Source organism: Dermacentor albipictus, chromosome 7 (genome assembly GCF_038994185.2).
Source record: "Dermacentor albipictus isolate Rhodes 1998 colony chromosome 7, USDA_Dalb.pri_finalv2, whole genome shotgun sequence".
NCBI classification, from domain to species: domain Eukaryota; kingdom Metazoa; phylum Arthropoda; class Arachnida; order Ixodida; family Ixodidae; genus Dermacentor; species Dermacentor albipictus.
The window spans coordinates 97,002,862-97,021,891 of record NC_091827.1 but is presented as its reverse complement, the minus strand read 5'-3'; the positions used below and the strand labels follow the sequence as shown (position 1 = coordinate 97,021,891).

The 19,030-nt window shown below is 43.8% G+C and overlaps 2 protein-coding genes across 2 annotated transcripts in view; both read right to left on the bottom strand.

The window, feature by feature from the left end:
* LOC135897104 (luciferin 4-monooxygenase-like) overlaps window positions 1-19,030 on the bottom strand; it is a 193,911-nt gene that overhangs the window by 142,052 nt on the left and 32,829 nt on the right. The gene's annotated exons all lie outside the window — the stretch shown is intronic.
* Window positions 4,220-13,162, bottom strand: LOC135899250 (uncharacterized). Its single transcript, XM_070521260.1, has 11 exons — window positions 12,682-13,162; window positions 12,529-12,594; window positions 12,304-12,418; window positions 11,874-12,144; window positions 11,046-11,409; window positions 7,855-8,028; window positions 6,684-6,870; window positions 5,577-5,819; window positions 5,330-5,501; window positions 5,105-5,253; window positions 4,220-4,398 (listed from the first exon to the last, which is right to left on the bottom strand). The coding sequence occupies exons 1-11, from the start codon at window positions 13,006-13,008 to the stop codon at window positions 4,220-4,222; spliced, it is 2,247 nt and encodes a 748-aa protein (XP_070377361.1). The 5' UTR covers window positions 13,009-13,162.

The window sequence follows — 19,030 nt, the reverse complement described above, 5'->3', positions numbered from 1 at the left end:
CGTCAACTTTTTTAAATGCTGTTCGCCTTCTCGGGTTGTTTTGGAAGGGACAAACAGAGAACATGAACTATTTCTTTCAGTATGTTAACAGAATTAGTTTGCAAACACAGCAAGGTCAAGACTTCCAGTCGACAATTGTTGGCATCAGAAATGAAAATTTTTTGCACATCAAATCTCTAGGTGTGTGTAGGGCAGGAGAGCATACATCAGGCACGTACCCAAGGAGGAGCCCGGGGGGGGGTGCCCCCCTTTCTCCTCCCGGCCACGCCTAAAGCACCGCCAAATCAATCTTGAGACTTGCCAGCTATTCCGTGGTCAACACTGGGCTGCTGTTACAGTATTGTTATGGCCAAGGCATAGAAGCGATCCCTGATCAGGTCAAGGGAAAGGTAAAAGTCACTGAACTGAGGGCATGAAATAGACCGATATTCTCCCACCTAAAGAATGGCGGAATGTTTTCGCCTTTCTCATTATTTTGATGTTTGTTTCAAAATCTGAAGGTGCTGCCATTAGAAAGGCCCCATTGATATATTTTCATCGATCTACATTTCCTAGTGATCCCTAAAAATTTCAAAATTTGAATCAAACCTTGCAATAACTCTTGAACCCATAAGCAATGTGTATGTCACCTGTTACCTCGTCTGGTTTTTCCCTTGAATGTAGAGTATTTTTCGTGGAAAAGTGGCAACGGGAAAAAGAGTTGCAAAAATGGAAAAAATTAAGCCGTTGCTTATGAAAATATTTATGGATGAAAATCTTTTTATTTAAAAAGGAAGTAGAGAAAACGCCGCCAGAAGTGGAGAATGATTCCGTGCGTTTTGAATTGCTCTTCTACAGTTATCAGTCAAGCCGCCCGACGTAGGCACTTATTTGCTGTGCCTATGTGGGCGCTTTTCTAACCTTCCACGGCGTGCCTCATAATCAGAAAGTGCATTTGGCACATGAAAACCCCATAATAATAACCTTCCACGGTGGGCGCAGTACGTCTACAACCATAGCGTCCTGTGCTCCACACGGTTGTATGGGACTAGCGGCCACGCATCATTACACAACTTCCCAAATAACACTACGAGTCGGTTTTGACATAGAGTTTCGAACAATAAGTAACTCTGGTGCTTCAATTGTTGAGCCACCACAGAAATGATGGAAGTACACGTATTTGTCTGATCTTCGTGTTTGTGGATTTGTTTATCACAACTTGTATGCATTCATTGTCATAAATTTCAAAGCAATGTATACTTTTCCAAGTGCAGAAGATGCTACAAACGCAAACAATCACTGCTAATTGCAACGGTTCAGCTTGTCGAGGTGGCCAAATCGAAACGCGCCTAGCATCTCAAAGTACTGGCGTGCCCGCAATAAATTCATAAGGGCGTTGTCACATGTCGATGCGGACCACCGCAGCATAATGATTTCAGTATCGAACGTCTATGCCTAGCGGTCCTGTGTTTGAATCCTGCGGTCGGACAATTTTAATAATGTTTGTTTATTTAATTATTTACTGTGCGGTACATTGTCGAAAATGACGAGTTTGCAAAGCCGTATGAAGCCGAAAGAATGAAGTTTAGGCAAATCCGTGTACTTCCCGTAATTGCCATGCTGGCTCAACTGCTCCCATTGCAGCTCCCTTAGACACGACCCCCAGAGTTCTATCTAGTAATTATTGTGTGAAACTCCAGGGGCCTTAGTACTTCACTTGGTAGAGCAGGAAACGAGGGACCTAAAAGAACTGCGATTGTTCTGCAAACACATCTTTCACTATAATTCATCCAGAGCTACGTAGAAAAACACTACTAGAAATCTTCATTTTGCTTGTTCTTGGCAGTGCCCTTTCTGTGCCTCTTTCCTGCGTGAGTTTGTTGTTTCTTTTTTCTTGTTCACCTTGTTTCTTTTCCATTTTGTGGGTTTGCGACGCGCCTTTAAGTGAGCGATGGAAAATTTTAAAGTTTGTACTAGTAAAAGTAGACCCGCCCCCGATTTTGCATAGAAACCTTGGGTGTTCCCCCCCTAGCAGAAAAAAAATTCCGGGTATGTGCCTGGCATACATATAGTTTGATCAAGCTGATGCTCATCCAGGAGGCCGCAGGTACCACCGGGGAGACGTCTATAGTTTTTTGTTGTAAAGTTGATCTTCCAAATGAATCCAAATATGTTTCTGATGCTCTTAATGCAATTCATATTGCATACAGTTGTTACACCCAGATTGTTACTCCTCTGGTGCACCTAATTTCAGCATTGGTTAAGAAACAGCTGCACATCAAAGCATTGTCTCATTTATAATGGTCATGCGCACTGCATTATTAACATTATTTGCCATAGTGGCCTCATCACACACTTTGGAATTGTCAAGGGTTCACTCAGGAATATTTAGTCGGTTTGTCTGTAGGCATCATTTTTCTATTTTTTTTAGCCAGCCTTCTCATTGTGACATTGTGCCACTAAGCCTCTTGATGTACACATACTGCATGACATATCCCAACAGCAAAGCTAATAGATGTTGAAACAGCTGTTTGGCAAAACACTTTGTTTATTTATGCAGTGATAGAAGCAGTTCAGGATGGTTAGGAATTTAGAAGAAATCCAACAAACAGCAGATAAGTCTGTATTTATTTACAAGGACTATTGATCTATAATGACTGCTACATATTAAAAATGACAGTTAGAATGCTAGATATACAAAATAAAAGTAAAAATGGACAGTTGAGTATGCTCATTCATAAAGTAATGCAGCAAAAGAGGTCAAGGTTTATGCGTACAAAATATCTTTGGGTTGAAAGTGGCAAAATGGGCGGCAACAAGATGTAGCGGATGGGTAGAAGAATAGTTCGTGTTTTTAAAAAATTGCTAATACACATGGTTGACATGGATGGATTCACTGACACCAACAGGAACCTCCTAATAGAACTGTGAGCAACACATTCATGTTATAGTACACATGCGAACAATGAAAAACTGATATCACATTGGATTTGTACACTGGCTGTCGACTGCTACCTAATGTTGAAGTAAAGTTATGGCACATTATGTAACGTAATATATGAGCAGGGAACTAGCCACTTAAAAAGACATTATAAATGTATTTACATTGAACATGGAGCAGTTTTATGAGAAAAAAGAATTGTAGGGAGAAAGCACCCCCTTCTAGGCTTGTGAAGTAAAGCCACTATACTCCAGCTGGCTGACGAATAGATCTACAACTGTGCTTGTTTACTTTCAGTGCCCGGTGGGCACTTATTTAACATGGGATGCAAGTTTAACTGAGGCCACAAAAAATTGTATTAATAATATCAATAAAAAATGCTTGGGGGCCATAGCCTGCAGCCTCTTCCACAGAGGCTACTCACAGCATCAATCCATCCAACCAAGTGAAGTGCCTTCAATTCACTCAATGTTTCTATGCAAGTGTGTAATAATTGTTTTGTATTTTTTTTTTCTTTACAGAAGGTACCGGTACACAGCGTACAGGCAATTTGTGCGCTGGCTGCGGGGGCGGCTTCGAAAAGGCGAACGTTTTGTGTTGCCATCGTGTGCTGTCGCGAAAATTCGGGTGACGTTTCCCACAGAAACGCCCACAGGATTCAAGTACCCAGAGTCTTAGAGGGAAAGAAAATTGTGGAAGCAGCGCAGTGTCATCGATAAATCGCAGTGCACATTTGAGTTCCTCATCAGATATCGAAAAATGTTCTGCTTACCTGTCAGCAGGTGTCACTAGTCACAAGGTTGTCGGTTTTTTAAAGCTAAAGTGCTGAGCAGTAAAACATTCTGTATTCTTGTTGATGATGTGTTTCGTCACTGAAGACATAATGGAAAAGTTAGTGATGACTAGAATGCCAGCGATATGGCAGAGTAGGAAGAATCATGTGTGCATGTTTAACTCTTTCCTTACCAGGACTTAGGAAATCAAGCAATTTGACATATTGTTTACACGTTTCATCAGAACAGGAAATAACAATGTTCTCTCCTGTCTGGCTGTTTCCTTTGTTTTGGCATTGTTTTCTAAAGCGACACAACAAAGTAATTTCTTACAACCACACTAACGGTGCGCTCGCTCAAAGTGAAGCTACATCTGCCCGTCTAACTAGCATACAAGCTAACATTTTTGTATCGTATGGGTTGCGGCTAGTGCTTTTTGGAATGAAATGATCACTTTGAAAATGAGCACATTGTTAACGGTCAGGGAACAGTCAAGAAAATGTGTGATGCCGATCTGTGCACTGCATCAGAACTTGAGGAACCGTGCTTTGTGTGCAGCTACAAGGTCTCTCTTGGGCACTCTTTGGTCATTCCGAGATGAGAATGCAGCTGGAGCACTTTCCTCTACTCGTGCAAGTGCTTTGGAGAATGTTTCATACTCTGCGCACAGCTCCATCGCTTTCTTGTGCAGGTCTTTCACATAGTCTAAAAGAAAGAAAAGTTCAACAGATTATTGCATTTCTTCCCTTTCATACCTGCACACCTAAAAGGGGGGGCGTCCTAAGGCATATACAAACACTCCATATACTAGAGTTCATCCAGGAATAAGGTTACCATCAATTACCATCAAACCAGTTACCATCAAACAGACAACATTGTTTAATCTCATAAAAATTAACATCATTGGAAAAGTGAAACTTTACTCTATTTTTCTACATAATCGCCATCTTTTTTGTACGCATTTTTGCAGAGTGCTCCAATTTTTGTACCCCAATGTCAGACCTCCGCCGCCAGCCCATTGAGGAAGCGTTTCACCTCTTTGACTTCATTGTTGCTCCGTAAGCATTGGCCATTCAAATGTTCCACGTTATGTATCGCAAAGTGTCTGTCATTGCACCCTTTCAGTGACACATCTCTATGATGTACAGCTTTTGGCAGTACATGGCAATCTTGAGTGAAATTCCACTGATCTGGCGAAATGTCTTCATTGGACAGACTGCCATGAAGGTTAAGAAAATTTCTGTGAAAAACAGCTGTCGCAGTCACTTCACTCTCCATTGCAAGAGATATCGATGCTTTTGGTAGACAGTACAGCAGGACTAAAACATTCCCTTTTTTACAAACATTGCTGCATAACATATTGCAATAGTAGGCAAAGCATAGCACAGCAAGTATTTTCAAATTGACTTGCCAAATGTGGGAGCTGTCTTGAGTGCACATGCTGTTGAGGTACTTTGCCTGACCTTGGAGGACTTTATGCGCCACTGTTCTGCACCATCACAGCTCCTTCCTTGCTCTCGCTGGGAGTTCTCATTGAAATGAAGCGCAGCAATCAGTGTGCTAGAAAATTATTTTGTCTCAGCAATAATAATCCACTGTAGTTTCATTGCTAGAACATTAGCTTATGCAAACTCACCGGGCCTTCATGCCTTCATATGTGAATGCAGTTGACTTCGGGGCAAAACCATTCAGAACACTGTGGAAGGACTCCAGGCTGTATGTCTGAACAGATGGTGACAACTGGCGGATGTCTTTCAGCAACAGTGGTGCTGCCACAATGCGCTCAATTTGCTTGTAGGCTGGAGAGTCTGACAAGAAAGGGAATTATAAATACAGCTCTTTCATGCACTTTATCTTGGTGCTCTTTGGTTATTTATGCCTACCGGCAGTGAGCCATCGCATGCGGCGGGATTGTCCATGAAGACAGCGGGGGTACAGGCCACCATGTCCTTCATGTCTGTTCTTAATGTGGTTCAGCATGCTACTCCATGCTGCCTCCAGCATGTCCCCGTTGCCACCGCAAGCGCATGCACACCAGTACAGGTGGTTGGTGATGGCTTGAGTCCATTCTGTAATGGCACTGCATCCAGCCCTTCGGGAAGCTGCAGTCAGCTTTTTCCTGATGCCTGCAACAAGGCAACGGCACAATACACTATTGCTCCATGTCAGGTGGATCTGCATTTTGCGTACCATAAGCCTCGTAAAGGTATAGCAGCACTGGTATGCATTGTATGAACCAAGGTTGCAAGCAAACTCATTAAAGGAATCATGTGCCTGAGAATCTAACCAAGGCTGATACAGCTTGAATACTAAAGGGGTATGAACAGAGGAGCCATGAGGGCAGTGAATAGCCTACCGCGATAAAAGCCATACCACTCCTTCAAAATCCCAAATCAACTTCCTGTAGGAGCTGAACGAACAATGTGCACACAACAGGCATGTAGTAGTATTTATTTATGGACTAGTTCAGTTTCAGGAAATTTTAATATAGTGTAAAGAACTACGCAGACAAATGGGCCAAGTGCTGAATAAGAAGTACGACTTTTTACAAAGCACAATTGTTCCTCCTTATCTGAAATCCTTTTCTGGTGAAATTTGACACGCTAAAGAATTTATGTTTCGTCCTGAAATTTTTTTCATCACCAGGGTTAGCCATGATCATGATTGCATGACAAGTGTATGACGACACTCATGAGACATGGACGATGAAATTATGAATAATGATGCCGATGGAATGATGAAGGCAGTACAACGAAAGTATCATGATCACGATGGGGTGACGAAAGCAGTATAATGAGCACATTACGACAAACGTGGCCATGTTGCAATAACCATCACAGCAGCGGTATAATCGTGATTGTATGAATTTCCTTTTCTTAGCATACGTATCCACTGAACAATCCATTATACAATGGCATGTACATTCAGTAAGTGCACTAGGTGACGCACAGGCCATCTGTTGCAAGCGAACAACATGAATTTTTTCGTACCCTTTGCAACATGCCACACATCGAAGTGATGATCGATGTCCGGATGTTGCAGCCGCATGTGCTTCTTAATTCCCGAGTGGCGGTCCGTAGTCAATGAGCCCACAGTCACGCCTTGCTCAGAAAGAAATTTGAGACCTCTTACGAGGCCCTCTTTTTCCATTTGGGCACTTGCCTGCACTTGTTCACTCTGCAAAACAGGAATGCACAGAAAACACCGCTGGTATTGATATCACCATCAGCCTGGCTATGCCCACTGCAGGGCAAAGGCCTCTCCTATGCTTCGCCCACCCCTGTCATGTACTAATTGTGGCCATGTTGTCCCTCCAAACTTCTTAATCCCATCCGCCCACCTAACTTTCTGCTGCCTCCTGCTTTGGAGTCCTTGGAGTCCCCTTTCTTATGGATTAAGATTATGTTGGCGTCCTTCCAAGATTCTGGTACACTTGAGGTCATGAGGCATTGCGTATACAGGGTGGCCAGTTTTTGTAGAACAACCTGCCCACCAACCTTCAATAAATCTACTGTTACCTGATCCTCTCCAGCTGCCTTCCCCTTTGCATAGCTCCCAAGGCTTTCTTTACTTCTTCTGGCGTTACTTGTGGGATTTCAAATTACTCTAGACTATTCTCTCTTCCATTATCATCGTGGGTGCTACTGGTACTGTATAAATCTGTATAGAACTCCTCAGCCACTTGAGCTATCTCGTCCATATTAGTAATGATATTGCCGGCTTTGTCTCTTAATGCATACATCTTATTCTTGCCTATTCCTAGTTTCTTCTTCATTGCTTTTAGGCTTCCTCCATTCTTGAGAGCATCTTCAATTCTATCCATATTACACTTCCTTATGTCAGCTGTCTTTCGCTTGTTGATTAACTTGGAAAGTTCTGCTAGTTCTTTTCTAGCTGTAGGGTTAGAGGCTTTCATACATTGGTGTTTCTTATTCAGCGCCCGGTATTTCAGGTATTAATATACAGCCTGAAAAATGTAATCGTAGCAATACCCAGTTCAGAAATCTCGAAAGAAGGACCACCTCTTTACTGCGATGAGCCACTGAACGGCTCGGATTGCATGTCAACGTTGCATGCCATATTTTAGTTGGCTGGGGTAAATGTTGCTTGCATAATAAGACCTATCATGAAAGCATCTGAACTGCTTTTTGCTTGACTTACCTCCTTCACTTGAACTTGCTCTGTATGTACGATTTTTCTCTTTTTAGGGCACAGGAAGGAGTATGAGAGGAACTTGGCGCTGTAGCCAGGGGAATCACATCGCACATCCCCGCAAAGCTGCAGGCTGGTATCGCTGAGCTCTGTCAGCAAAGATTTCTGATGCTCATCCCAGACCTGTAAGGAATTCACGAGTAGAGTTCAAGCACAAAAGTGGCACAGGGGACAGAGAGGTTTGCTAAAAGAATTCATGCTGTTAATGAGCATGGGAAAGTTAAAACTGCGCAAAAAAACAAATACAAGTAGAAGGAACACACAATACACCATGAGTGCAGACTTGTGTATTCCTTTGCTTCCCCTAGTTTGTTCATGCAGTTTTAACCTTCCTTTAAGTGTGAACCAACTAGTTAGCAAGAAAGTCCTAATGAGTGCGCTTCACAGTGATTCAAAATGTGACTGGGGACGAGGACATAAATAGATGCTTGAAAGAACGGAACATTGGGCAAGTTGGTTGCATTCATAGTAACGGGCAGATCGAACGATGAGGACAAACAACTGCGCAGGACGAGCACTCAACTCCAACTGCATTTTATTCACAGAAATTGCTTGTTTTAATAGAAAAGAAGGTACGTGAACCCAGCTATGACACGACGATAACGACAGTAGAAAGAGATACAAACCTTGAGGATAACGCAGACTTATAAATGCAACAAAACTGATCAGGTACATTAAAAAGTGACACACTAGTTAAAAATCATTGCTTGTCAAAAACTATGCAAGGTTACTTGCTTTCTAAATGTGATACCGATGTCTGCCTGATGCACGCGATTCCTTTTTTATGTATGTGCTATACCTCGACTAGTTCACATGCCAATGTTTAGTGATGCTGATGTGATTTTGCAGCACGGAAATCAGAGGACCCACAAGCTGGCAGAGGCATGCAACATAAAGAAAAGAGGAATCATGCGTGTCAGCCAGACATCAAAATCTGTTTTACAATCCAAAGTAACCTTGTCGCACAAGGACTGGTCAGGTGCATAGTTTTTGAGAACGTGATTTTCAACTAGTCTCTCACATTTTCATGCACCTGGTGTCCACACATACGTTATTTATATCTTTAAATCCGTGTTGTCCTTGCGGTTTGTTTCCATCTGTCTTTTTGTTCATCTTGTATAATAGCTGGATTTCCTTCTTGTGTAATAGCTGGGTTTACTAACTTTTTGTTTGTATTCCAACAGGCGTTTTTTGGGAATTAAATGTAGTTATATTGGGGATCATTCCGCACAGTTTGTTGTCCTCATCGTTTGTGCTGCACATTACCATAAGTCGACAAGCAGAGAAGGCCAGCCTGTGACATTACATTGAGACGGTCTATTACAAACGATAGTGTAAATGCATTGTACACTGGAAACAAAGGAGTAATGAAGTGCAGCACAGATTAATTAAGCACCAGTGAAAACATGACTTGCTATTGCCTGCACAGCATGCCCATGATCGTCGAAGACAGCATTTATTTCTGCAGTAATGAGATAGGTGGATTGCTCATTCACAGTGTGCCTTCCCACACTATCTGGGCTTCTTCAAACAAAGATTGCACCCCACAGGCATGACAACGATTCACTAAAATGCCTAGTTCATCATTGTGCACATTGTTATTGTGCTCATGCAGGGAGTCATTTAAACATAACGCATCTGCTGCCTGGCAACACATTTGCATTTTCTTTTGTGTTGCATTGGAAATATAGTGTTTATGTGGGATGGAAGGTAACTATTTGCACTCCTACATGCTGTTCGATATTTTTTTAAGGCAGGAAACAAGATGCATGTAGGGTGTTAGTAATACCTTGTCATACTTGCAAGTTACCCTTTCCGCCTAACAGCCAGAAACATAAGCTTGTCATGTTTTCATTGGTGTTCTATCTATGCTGCACTTCAATTCTTTGTTTCTAGCGTACGGCATGTACATGTGTAGCACATATATAATACAGAGACCCATCAGAAAGGCAGTGCCTGTCCTCGCCTACTCATTGATTTTTGTTCTTGTCCCAAGTAGTGCAGTTACATTTTCAATTATGCAGGACAAGTTTGCTGAATTTCTGACGTTACGAAGTTACATTCTTCAGCCATACTCATCAGAGCCACCAATGCATTACATTAGCTTACACAGTACTACCAGGACCAGTTTTCACCGAATAGCCTTATGAAAAAAATATATCCTTTGGCTGAAGGAAATGCTTTCCTGCAACAACCAACACTTACAATTTTTTTCAGTTACATTCCTGGCAGCAATAGAAGAAAGGAAAAAATTGATGTTGGTTCCCTTGGCGTGGAATGCCAAAGTCTGTAAAAGCTGTAATATCAGCGATATAGAGGTTCTGAATAAAATGAAAATGGCAATCCAATTTACTGTTCTTTCATTACTGATGCAATGAACTGCACAACATCATAATAATGTATGTTCACATTGGTGAAAGTAATACGCAACCGTACGTTGGAACACTGGACCCAACCAGATCGACGACACAAGCGATTACACAAATGGGACCAAGAAATGAAATTTCGTATGCCTCACAAGTTCAAAAAAAGCCACACAAGCACGGTGCACCGGATTCGCCATGGTGTCGCATTCACCAACTGTTATAGACATACGATAGGTGCCAGTGATACTAGCCCAAACTGAATACTGCGCGGCGCCAGAAACACTTGAACATACATTTTGCGTGTGTCCCGCGTACACGCAACAGCGACAGCAAATGGTCTCTTCCATTGCAGCGATCCATAAGAGACCGCTATCAGACGAGTTTCTTCTAGGTCCTTGGCCTAATGCAAACAGCGCAGCCCTGGTAACAAGTGCCGCTATAGCTTTTCTCCAAGCCACTGAGCTGGAGGCACGGCTTTAGAGATGCCACAACTCTGTGAATTTGTCTATACGCATCTCTTCCTTATACCATCATCACTCATCAGCCCTGTTCCTCCCCGTCCCTTCTCCCCAGTGTAGAGTAGCAGGCCAGAGCAAGTTATAGCTCAGGCCGACCTCTCTGCCTTTCTGTAAATAAATTTCTCTCTCTCTCTCTTGGTGAAAGTAAGCTTAGAACTAATACTCAGGTTCGAAATAAAGTGCCTTTTGAGCATATTTGAATGGTGCCAGAGGTACTGCAGGTTGGCATTATGAAAAGTGGAAGCTGTGCATTTACCGTGGTGACTGAAGGAAGAAGGTATGCCTTCTGGTAATTGAAGAAAGCCTGGTCGCTCATGACTTGCACACCCATCAGCCGCATCATCCTGAGAGCACTAGTAGGACTTGAGCCGGAAAAAAGCAGAGCCGTTGCCAGGTCGATGTTGCCCCTCGGCTTGGTTCCAACAAGTGGCTGGCTGGACCACGTATGCACATGTGCGTGTGGACATTCAGTTTCTGCTGTAATGCGTGTGCCAGTGTAAAACAGCTTCACTGTGCACGAAGCTGATAAACAAGTGCGGCACTGACTCAGAAGGGTGACCAGGCAGGTGCTGTGGACAAGGAAGTAGTCCTTCCGGTTTGCATGCGCATCTTCGTCGCTTCTGGAAAAGGAAGTGCTCACTGTCAGGTTTCACAAATATATGCATTTGACAATACACACTGTTTACACCATGATTAATAAATTGCCTCACTATATCTGGGAGGTACTGTTCCATAAATTATGCTGCACCAATTACTCCAGGAAACACTTCCTGTGATGACACTCATAATGGAAAGCGCTAGAAATAATTTTGTGAAAGTTTCATCCTGATTGTGAGGGTTTTTTTCCTTATAAATTCTAACGGTAATCTTGAACCTTGCTCTCTAATTTGTGTTGATTAAAGTTACGAAAAACACTGTCCAAAGTCAAGCTCCAGGACTTATGGCATTTGAGCTCTTTTTTGCAAAGGGGAATGGTTCTAAGAAACGGAATTAGTGTCGGGAGTTGCTACTTCATCTCTTTATCATTGCATGTCACTATTATTGAGCATGGGTTCCTATGTAGTAAAATATAAGTCCTGCTCACTCATCAGCTAATGTTGCATCCAAGGTACAAGTCGAGTTCTCTGGCTCATATGTCGTGTCATGCCTGTCAGCTTTGCAAGCTACCGGTGATGCATCAGGTGAGGTCAGAAAGCTGGCCTCCTGTCTAGATGTTTGTCGCCGTCGCTTGGCTACATCAGCTCTTCGAGCACTATAACGCCTCTTCACAGGTGTTGACGTCACGGGCTTCCTTCGCCTGCAAACCTGCGTTCCCTTTTCCTTTGTTTCTTTCATTGTTGTGTTAACTTGAACTCCTGCAATAAAAGTCACGTTGGAAAAAAGCTATTCAACTGACCATTGTAGGTGAGAATTGCTTTAACTATTACTGTAAATGGAAATGAGACTACCTGTGATCAAAATGAACATTCCTTGAATGTAAGTGCTGATGCCAACATTACCAGAAGCAAACTCACCAATGCTGTTGCCGGGCAGACGAACTTGTACAGATTTCGTATTTCCAACGCTACTGCAACTTTGTTCGGCAGGGCTCGACGAGAGGCTTGCATCTGTCCCCGCGTCACGAGTCGCCTAGAAAATAACGAACACGTCAGGTGCAACAAGTTTGTGCAGTGATTTCTGTCATTGCAGTCATCGAGCGAGAGCGCCAGTAATGGCCAGTTTTCGCGCATTTTGCGTACCTGTACGTCGCTTTTGTAGGAGGTGTCGACTGTCGAAGCGCTGGCTTGTGATTCGCTACGTTCAGCCTGAAAATACAAGCAACTTTATGTCATGGCTGTACATATTCGCACATTTGTAGCTTTTCATTCGTGGAAACAAAATGCCGCACTCACCGCCCCGTCTTCATCCTGCAGTTGTTCTTGCGCTTCGGAGAATGCAGGCAAGACCGACGGAACAGCGCTACGGGAAAGTATTGCTTTGATAGGCACTCCAGACGACTTCAGTAAGTCGGCGTTCAACTCGTAATCCTCTGGAAGAAAGTGCAGCGAGCACACTACGCGATTTTTCGGCTCTTTGCCAAGGAGTTGCAGCAGAGGTACGGCACTTAACCACTTCGAACGGAGAGGTTCTCCTTGGCACACGGTGATAGGTAACGTTGGATTCGCCGTTGCCCTTGCCCTTGGCCAAGTTCCGCGGACCGTTCGGGCATCCCACGACATCACATGGACGTGGCATTCTCGCTGCTTGTTCCAAATGAAAGTTTCACGAGCCAGCAGAACCCGCACAGCACGACGCGATACCGAAACTACTGAAACTCCAAAGCGTGCGCGGCGCAGAGTCGAGCGAAAACGAAACCTTTCGACCACCCATACAGGGTAACGTCAAAATCTTATTTTTTGTTAGAATCGAGTAGACGTAGCCAAGTAGCATTTTCTTCCGTCTTATAATCGAATGAAATGATATTTTTAATACGAGTAGTTGAGTATTAGTAACATAAATTACGGGGAGATCTTACGTCATCAGTTTAGTACCGGAATGTCGCTGGGGGGTCTCAAATCGTGTCATGCATTTACCTCAATTTCTCGGTTACTAAAGCTCTGTTCGCGATTATATTGACGCCTTAGACGTTCTAGAACATTGCTCTACCACTTTAACTTGACTTTTTGGTAACCTTTAGTGTCCCTTTAATTACCTGGTTGAGCCGCTAACGCCGCCGTCCGACATGCGACGTCGTCACCGCGAAGTCGTTCACGTTCAGCGTCTCAAGCCGTACCACAATTCTACCGTCCTTCCAGAAAACTAAGTCGCCAGGATGGCTCCTTTATTTCCGCGGGGCCATTGTAAGGAAGATGACGAACGTGCGCGCAGTCAGCAGCATCGGCAGCATCAAGCGCGCAGCAGAAGCTCGTGCTCGGGGACTGTGCTCGGTGCATCGTAGAACCGGCGGTCGCTGCGAACCGGAATAAACCTCCTTTATAATATATATATATATATATATATATATATATATATATATATATATATATATACGAGCAGGGCCAATGTGGTGAAGATGGCTGACCAGCAACAACACGCAGCAGCCAGCGTCTCGCGATCTTCTTCCTTTCTCTTCTTTTATCATGCGTAACAATATCATTTATATTTGTAAGTACGCACTTAAAAAGCTGGGCTACTTACGGCATACTTTGCGCCCAGCTCCTTTAAAGATTAAAGTAGTCACTTAAAAACAGTTATGTGGCCACTTTTCCAGTAAACCTGTGTGGTATGAAATCCACATAAAAAATAAGGCACCGTGAAGTTGGAAATGCTTCAGAAACGCGCTATCAGCTATGTCTACCGCCGATACGATAGGAAGTTTTCTCCATCCTCTAAACTTTCAGAGATAAATGTAACTACTCTCAATATCCGGCGCAACATAAAATCCTTAAAACCCTTGCACTCATTAACTCATCAAATGCTTATTCCTTTAGTTCGTACATAAAATTTGCTGAACGTTCCTCATCTTGGGATTCTCAGCATAATAATATTGTACCCTACCCGTCACGAACTGATGAATTTAAATACCGTCTTTTTTTCCATTAACCATTGAATATTGCAACTCGTTGCCTGGTGCCATTCCCTCTCTTCCGTTGGGCGATTTCTTGCTTAAACTTGAATGTTGTTGATCTATTTTTTTTGTTTTCTCTCTCTCTTGCTGCTTACTTTACCCAATTTTCTACAATATTCAACTGTGTGATTCTCCACTCCTGCCATAGCTCTAAGAGGGCTGCAGTATGTAATAGTAAATAAATAAATAAATAATCTTACACGTTCTGCCCAATACGACTTCCCGAAAAAGAACTCTAGTAAACTTGCCCTTCTGGCTCAAAAGCAGTTGATATTGAAGAAATTCCAGTGTCAGGAAATGGTACTCGGCATATCTTTATTTTTCTCCAAGGCGTTTAACCTTGTTAATAACAGCATTTTGTAAAGTTGGAATTTTATGCATTACAGGCTTAACACACTCTATCATTTCCTCCTATTTACAGCATAGAACTCAGTATGTAATAGTTAATGGAGAAAGATCAGTTGTCAAACCGATCAAAGTGCTGTACCCCAGGGAAATATTCTGGGGCTCTTTTATTTTTATTATATAATAATAACCATTGATAATACAGCGTAACTTATATGCAGATACCATTCTTTTGCGGGAAATTCGGGCACAGACTTAGTAAATGGAGGTAGCGAAGCGATATCTAAAATAAATGACTATATAAATACATAAAATATAAATACTTAAAAGGCCCCTGAAACGGTTAGGACAATTTTTGAAGACGCATAGGGTACAGCTGAAGTTAACCACTCTCACGACAATTTCTGTGAGGCGTCTCATATTAAAGGTTACCGATGATTAAAGTTACCCTCCTCCATAGCCATGCATTTTCTCCCCAACTCGTTCGCTGACTGATCGGGGCTAAACTCCGCCCACACCACCTCTGCGTCATGATGCCACGTCGTGTCGTCTACTTCCCGTTGTCTATGAGCAAGTGCGCGAAGCCTCTTCAACTTTCCGCCAGCTACTTGGCAGTCGACCCCAAGCGAGAGCTATCGAAGCAGCGTTCGTTCCGAGTATTCTGTCGCAGCGCCGAACATGTCCGGTATTCCGGTAACCGCAAACGAGCTGGGCGTTTCGACGGATGGGTGGAGGCATCAACTCAAGCTGATGAAAGAACTTAAGCGTAAACGTACGTGAACGGAATGATCGGCCTGCACAGTCCAGCCACCTGGTGGTGCAGACCTTAACGAGCCAAACAAAGACCTAATATTGCTCTAACCAAGTGCAAGAAAACTAGACATTTACAAAAACAACGTGTTAACAATTACGCTCCTACAAAAAAATTTACGCCAGCAGCCAAGAAGAATACACTTCGGTACTGGTACTGTGTTTGGTTGAGCTCTGTGCCACCAGGTGGCTGCACCGTACTGACCATTCATGTTTGCACATTTGCTCATCCCGTGAAACGTCACGGTCAAGCAGCCAGGACCAGCTCCCTTGCGCTTGCGTTTATCTGAATACCGGGCTCGCGAAACGCTAATGTGGAAGAAAGGCTGCAGTGTAAAGGGAGAGCAGCATACGCGCAAATCCTGGCGCCGATCGATAGCGACAGTCCAATAAGCTGCAGCCACTCCACCCGTCTGATGCCTTGCAGAGGAACACGATGTCGCAGCTTCACATATTACCGGTCACTACGTTTGCAGCTGACAATGCAACAAAGGTGAATCATGGAACTCGCAAAAAGAGCGTGACCAACTATGACCGCGGAGCTCTCGTCATAATGGAGCACGTTGTAACAAAAGCAGATGACGCTTCCTGCGTGCCGGAAGTGATTAAGTGCACTTGTGCATTCTCTTTCTGTTGCTTTCTTTTTATAGAAACAAATTAACCAACATTCCAACTATTGGAGCAATATTTGTTCATCCTAAAGTTGGAAAAACCCGCAGGGGCGTCTGCGCAAGCAGGCGTTTGGTGTGTTGCGAGACCACGTACCCGAGCACACTAGGGTTGGAACCTCCCGCGTGTAGCCGTGCGCGGCTTAGGCGTGTCTGGGGATAAGGGGATCCTGGGGGTTGGGCCGATGCTGGTTGTTTGGACCTTTAAGGCCCCCCGGCGGAGGCAACACACCTCTTTGGCCTCGGCTTCACATAGACGGCACCTCCAGACTGACCCACCTGGAGGAAATCGGCAGTCGCCTTTTCCTGTCCTCCTCTCCAATCTTCGTCTTTCTCTCCCACTTTTCCATCTTTCCTGTCTTCGCTTCACTTCTAATTACTTCCGTATTTCCTGGCGGCAAGGGTTAACCGTGTGTAATATATCCTGTCTTGGGTATATATATATATTAGGTTATAGCGGCGATGCATGGCTGGCGTCTCCAGGTATTATTCTCAACCTAGCAGCGTCCCCTAGTTGGGCTCGGTGGTAGGCGGCTACCATCGCCGCCGAATTTTCCAGTGTTTACATGGCAAACGCTTTCCCCCCCCTCCAAGATCGCCCCCCAAAATGAGGGCGCACCGAAGCAACATTTCAGTTACTATTAAAACCAAACTATGACACCTTCCCAAAGTTCCATGTCCTTCACAGTGAAGGCAACATATCTATTAGAAAACTATCACCTTTCATAGTATCCAAATGCCTATCAAACACGATCGAATCAGGCTACAAAGCATCAAAGATGGCAAGTGGAGACCTCCTCCTCGAACTGACAAAGAAAAAACAAGTCGAAAAAATCAGTGAACTGAAAAGCATCGGTGACACTAATGTCACAATTTCTCCACATCGCTCGCTCAACACCAGCAAAGGAGTAATATCAGAAGAAGATTTCTTGAACCTCAGTGACGAAGAGCTCCTTGAGGGATTCCAGGAGCAACATGTAATCAAGGTACAAAGAATAACACTTCGACGAAACGGCCAACAGATCCCCACAAAACACGTAATACTTACATTTGGCTCCAGTACTGTGCCAAGTTCACTCGACGCAGGCTACCTGAAAATCAACGTCCGACCATACATACCGAACCCGAGGCGGTGCTTCAAGTGCCAGAGGTTCGGACATGCATCACAATCATGCAGAGGAAAGGAGACATGTGCAAAGTGTAGTGCCAACGACCATCCATCTGACAACTGCAATGCTCCCGCACAATGTGTCAATTGCAAGGGCGATCATCCTGCTTACTCGCGGAGTTGCCCTTGCTGGAAACAAGGAAAAGAAATAATTGCAATCACAGTAAAGGAAAAGATCTCATTCTACGAAGCGAGGAAACGGCTAGGGCACTTACCTCAAGCAAGCTATGCCAGTGTGACGCGGCAGGGGGCAGCGCCACACCGTTCTCAGGAATCTACAAGGTCCACGTCCGGAACTCCTGTAGAAACCCCAACCGCCCCCTTGGTGGCTGCAGCCAGTGCTGCTCCACCAGCAACGAATACGGGCCCGCAGACAACAGTGCCGCAAGGCCGAAAGTTGAAGCGTACCCCACGGCCCGAGACGCGCGTCTCGGCGCCTGGCTCTCGATCGCCCAGTGCCTCGGATAAGGCGATGGAGGTCGATCAAGAAACCCCGGCGTCATTGACGCCAAACGACCCGCGCTCCTTGCAGCGCACACAGAAAGAGAAACATATTATAACTTCGGTGAGAAAGGGAAAGGTAACATGAACGGTTACCGCCCTTAATAAGAGTAATCAGCTTCTAAATACATGTCACCTACAATTTGTAAGCTCACACACATCAGTATGTTTTCCCCATTCCAATAAGATGGCTTTTATCATTCATTGGAACTGCAGAGGCCTAATTCACAATCTAGGTGACATCAAAGACATCATAAACAAATTATCACCACTAGCATTCTTCCTTCAAGAAACGAACCTGGGGCCCAAACATAGACATTTTCTTAAAGGTTTTACTGTCATAAGAAAGGACCGCGAGCACTCCAGCCGTCTATCAGGAGTTGTCGCTATCAGCGTCCAAGGCGGCATCCCCACACGGAACGCTTCATTAAAAACTCCGTACGAGGCAGTAGCTGTCACCGTTTTGTCATTTAAGACTGTAACCATCTGTTCATTATATATTCCTCCCCATAGCCATTTCACAAATCGAGATTTGGAAGATTTTAATGACCAGCTGCCGGAACCTTTTGTTTTAGTCAGTGATTTTAATGCTCACTGCACTCTTTGGGGTAGCGATAAGAATAACCAAAGAGGACAACTTATCGAAGATTTTATTCTGACTAGTAACACCTGTCTTTTAAATTCAGGTGCGCCAACTCATTTTTCACCGAGTTCACTTACATTTAGCTGCATTGATTTAGCATTTTGTTCTTTGACATTTTTTACTGATTTTAAATGGGATGTACTGAAGACATCATATGGCAGTGATCATCTACCTGCTATAATCAACCTTACATCAACGCTACCCATTATATCTCACAAATCGCGCCGTTGGAAACTACAAATGGCAGACTGGTCTGTTTTCTCAGAAAGTGCCAGGCTGGAGGAGCTTGCTTTAACAGACTTAAGCATTGACGAAATAAATGAAACATTTACTAACTGTATTATTTCTGCAGCCGAAAAGGCCATTCCGCAATCTTCCGGCGTTGTTCGCAAAAGGCTTAATCCGTGGTGGACACATGAATGCACCGTTGCAAGAAAACAGCAAAATAAGGCCTGGGGAATCTTACGCAGGTACCCAACATATAATAACCTTCTAAATT

Bases quoted from the DNA above. Each gene is read 5' to 3' on its own strand.
- LOC135899250 (XM_070521260.1), bottom strand. From the start codon at position 13,008: ATGTCGTGGGATGCCCGAACGGTCCGCGGAACTTGGCCAAGGGCAAGG. The intron at 8,029-11,045 runs GTAAATGCACAG...AATTCCTTACAG, and splicing joins TTCTTCCTTCAGTCACCACG to GTCTGGGATGAGCATCAGAA. The intron at 5,820-6,683 runs GTACGAAAAAAT...GCCTTGTTGCAG, and splicing joins TGTGTGGCATGTTGCAAAGG to GCATCAGGAAAAAGCTGACT.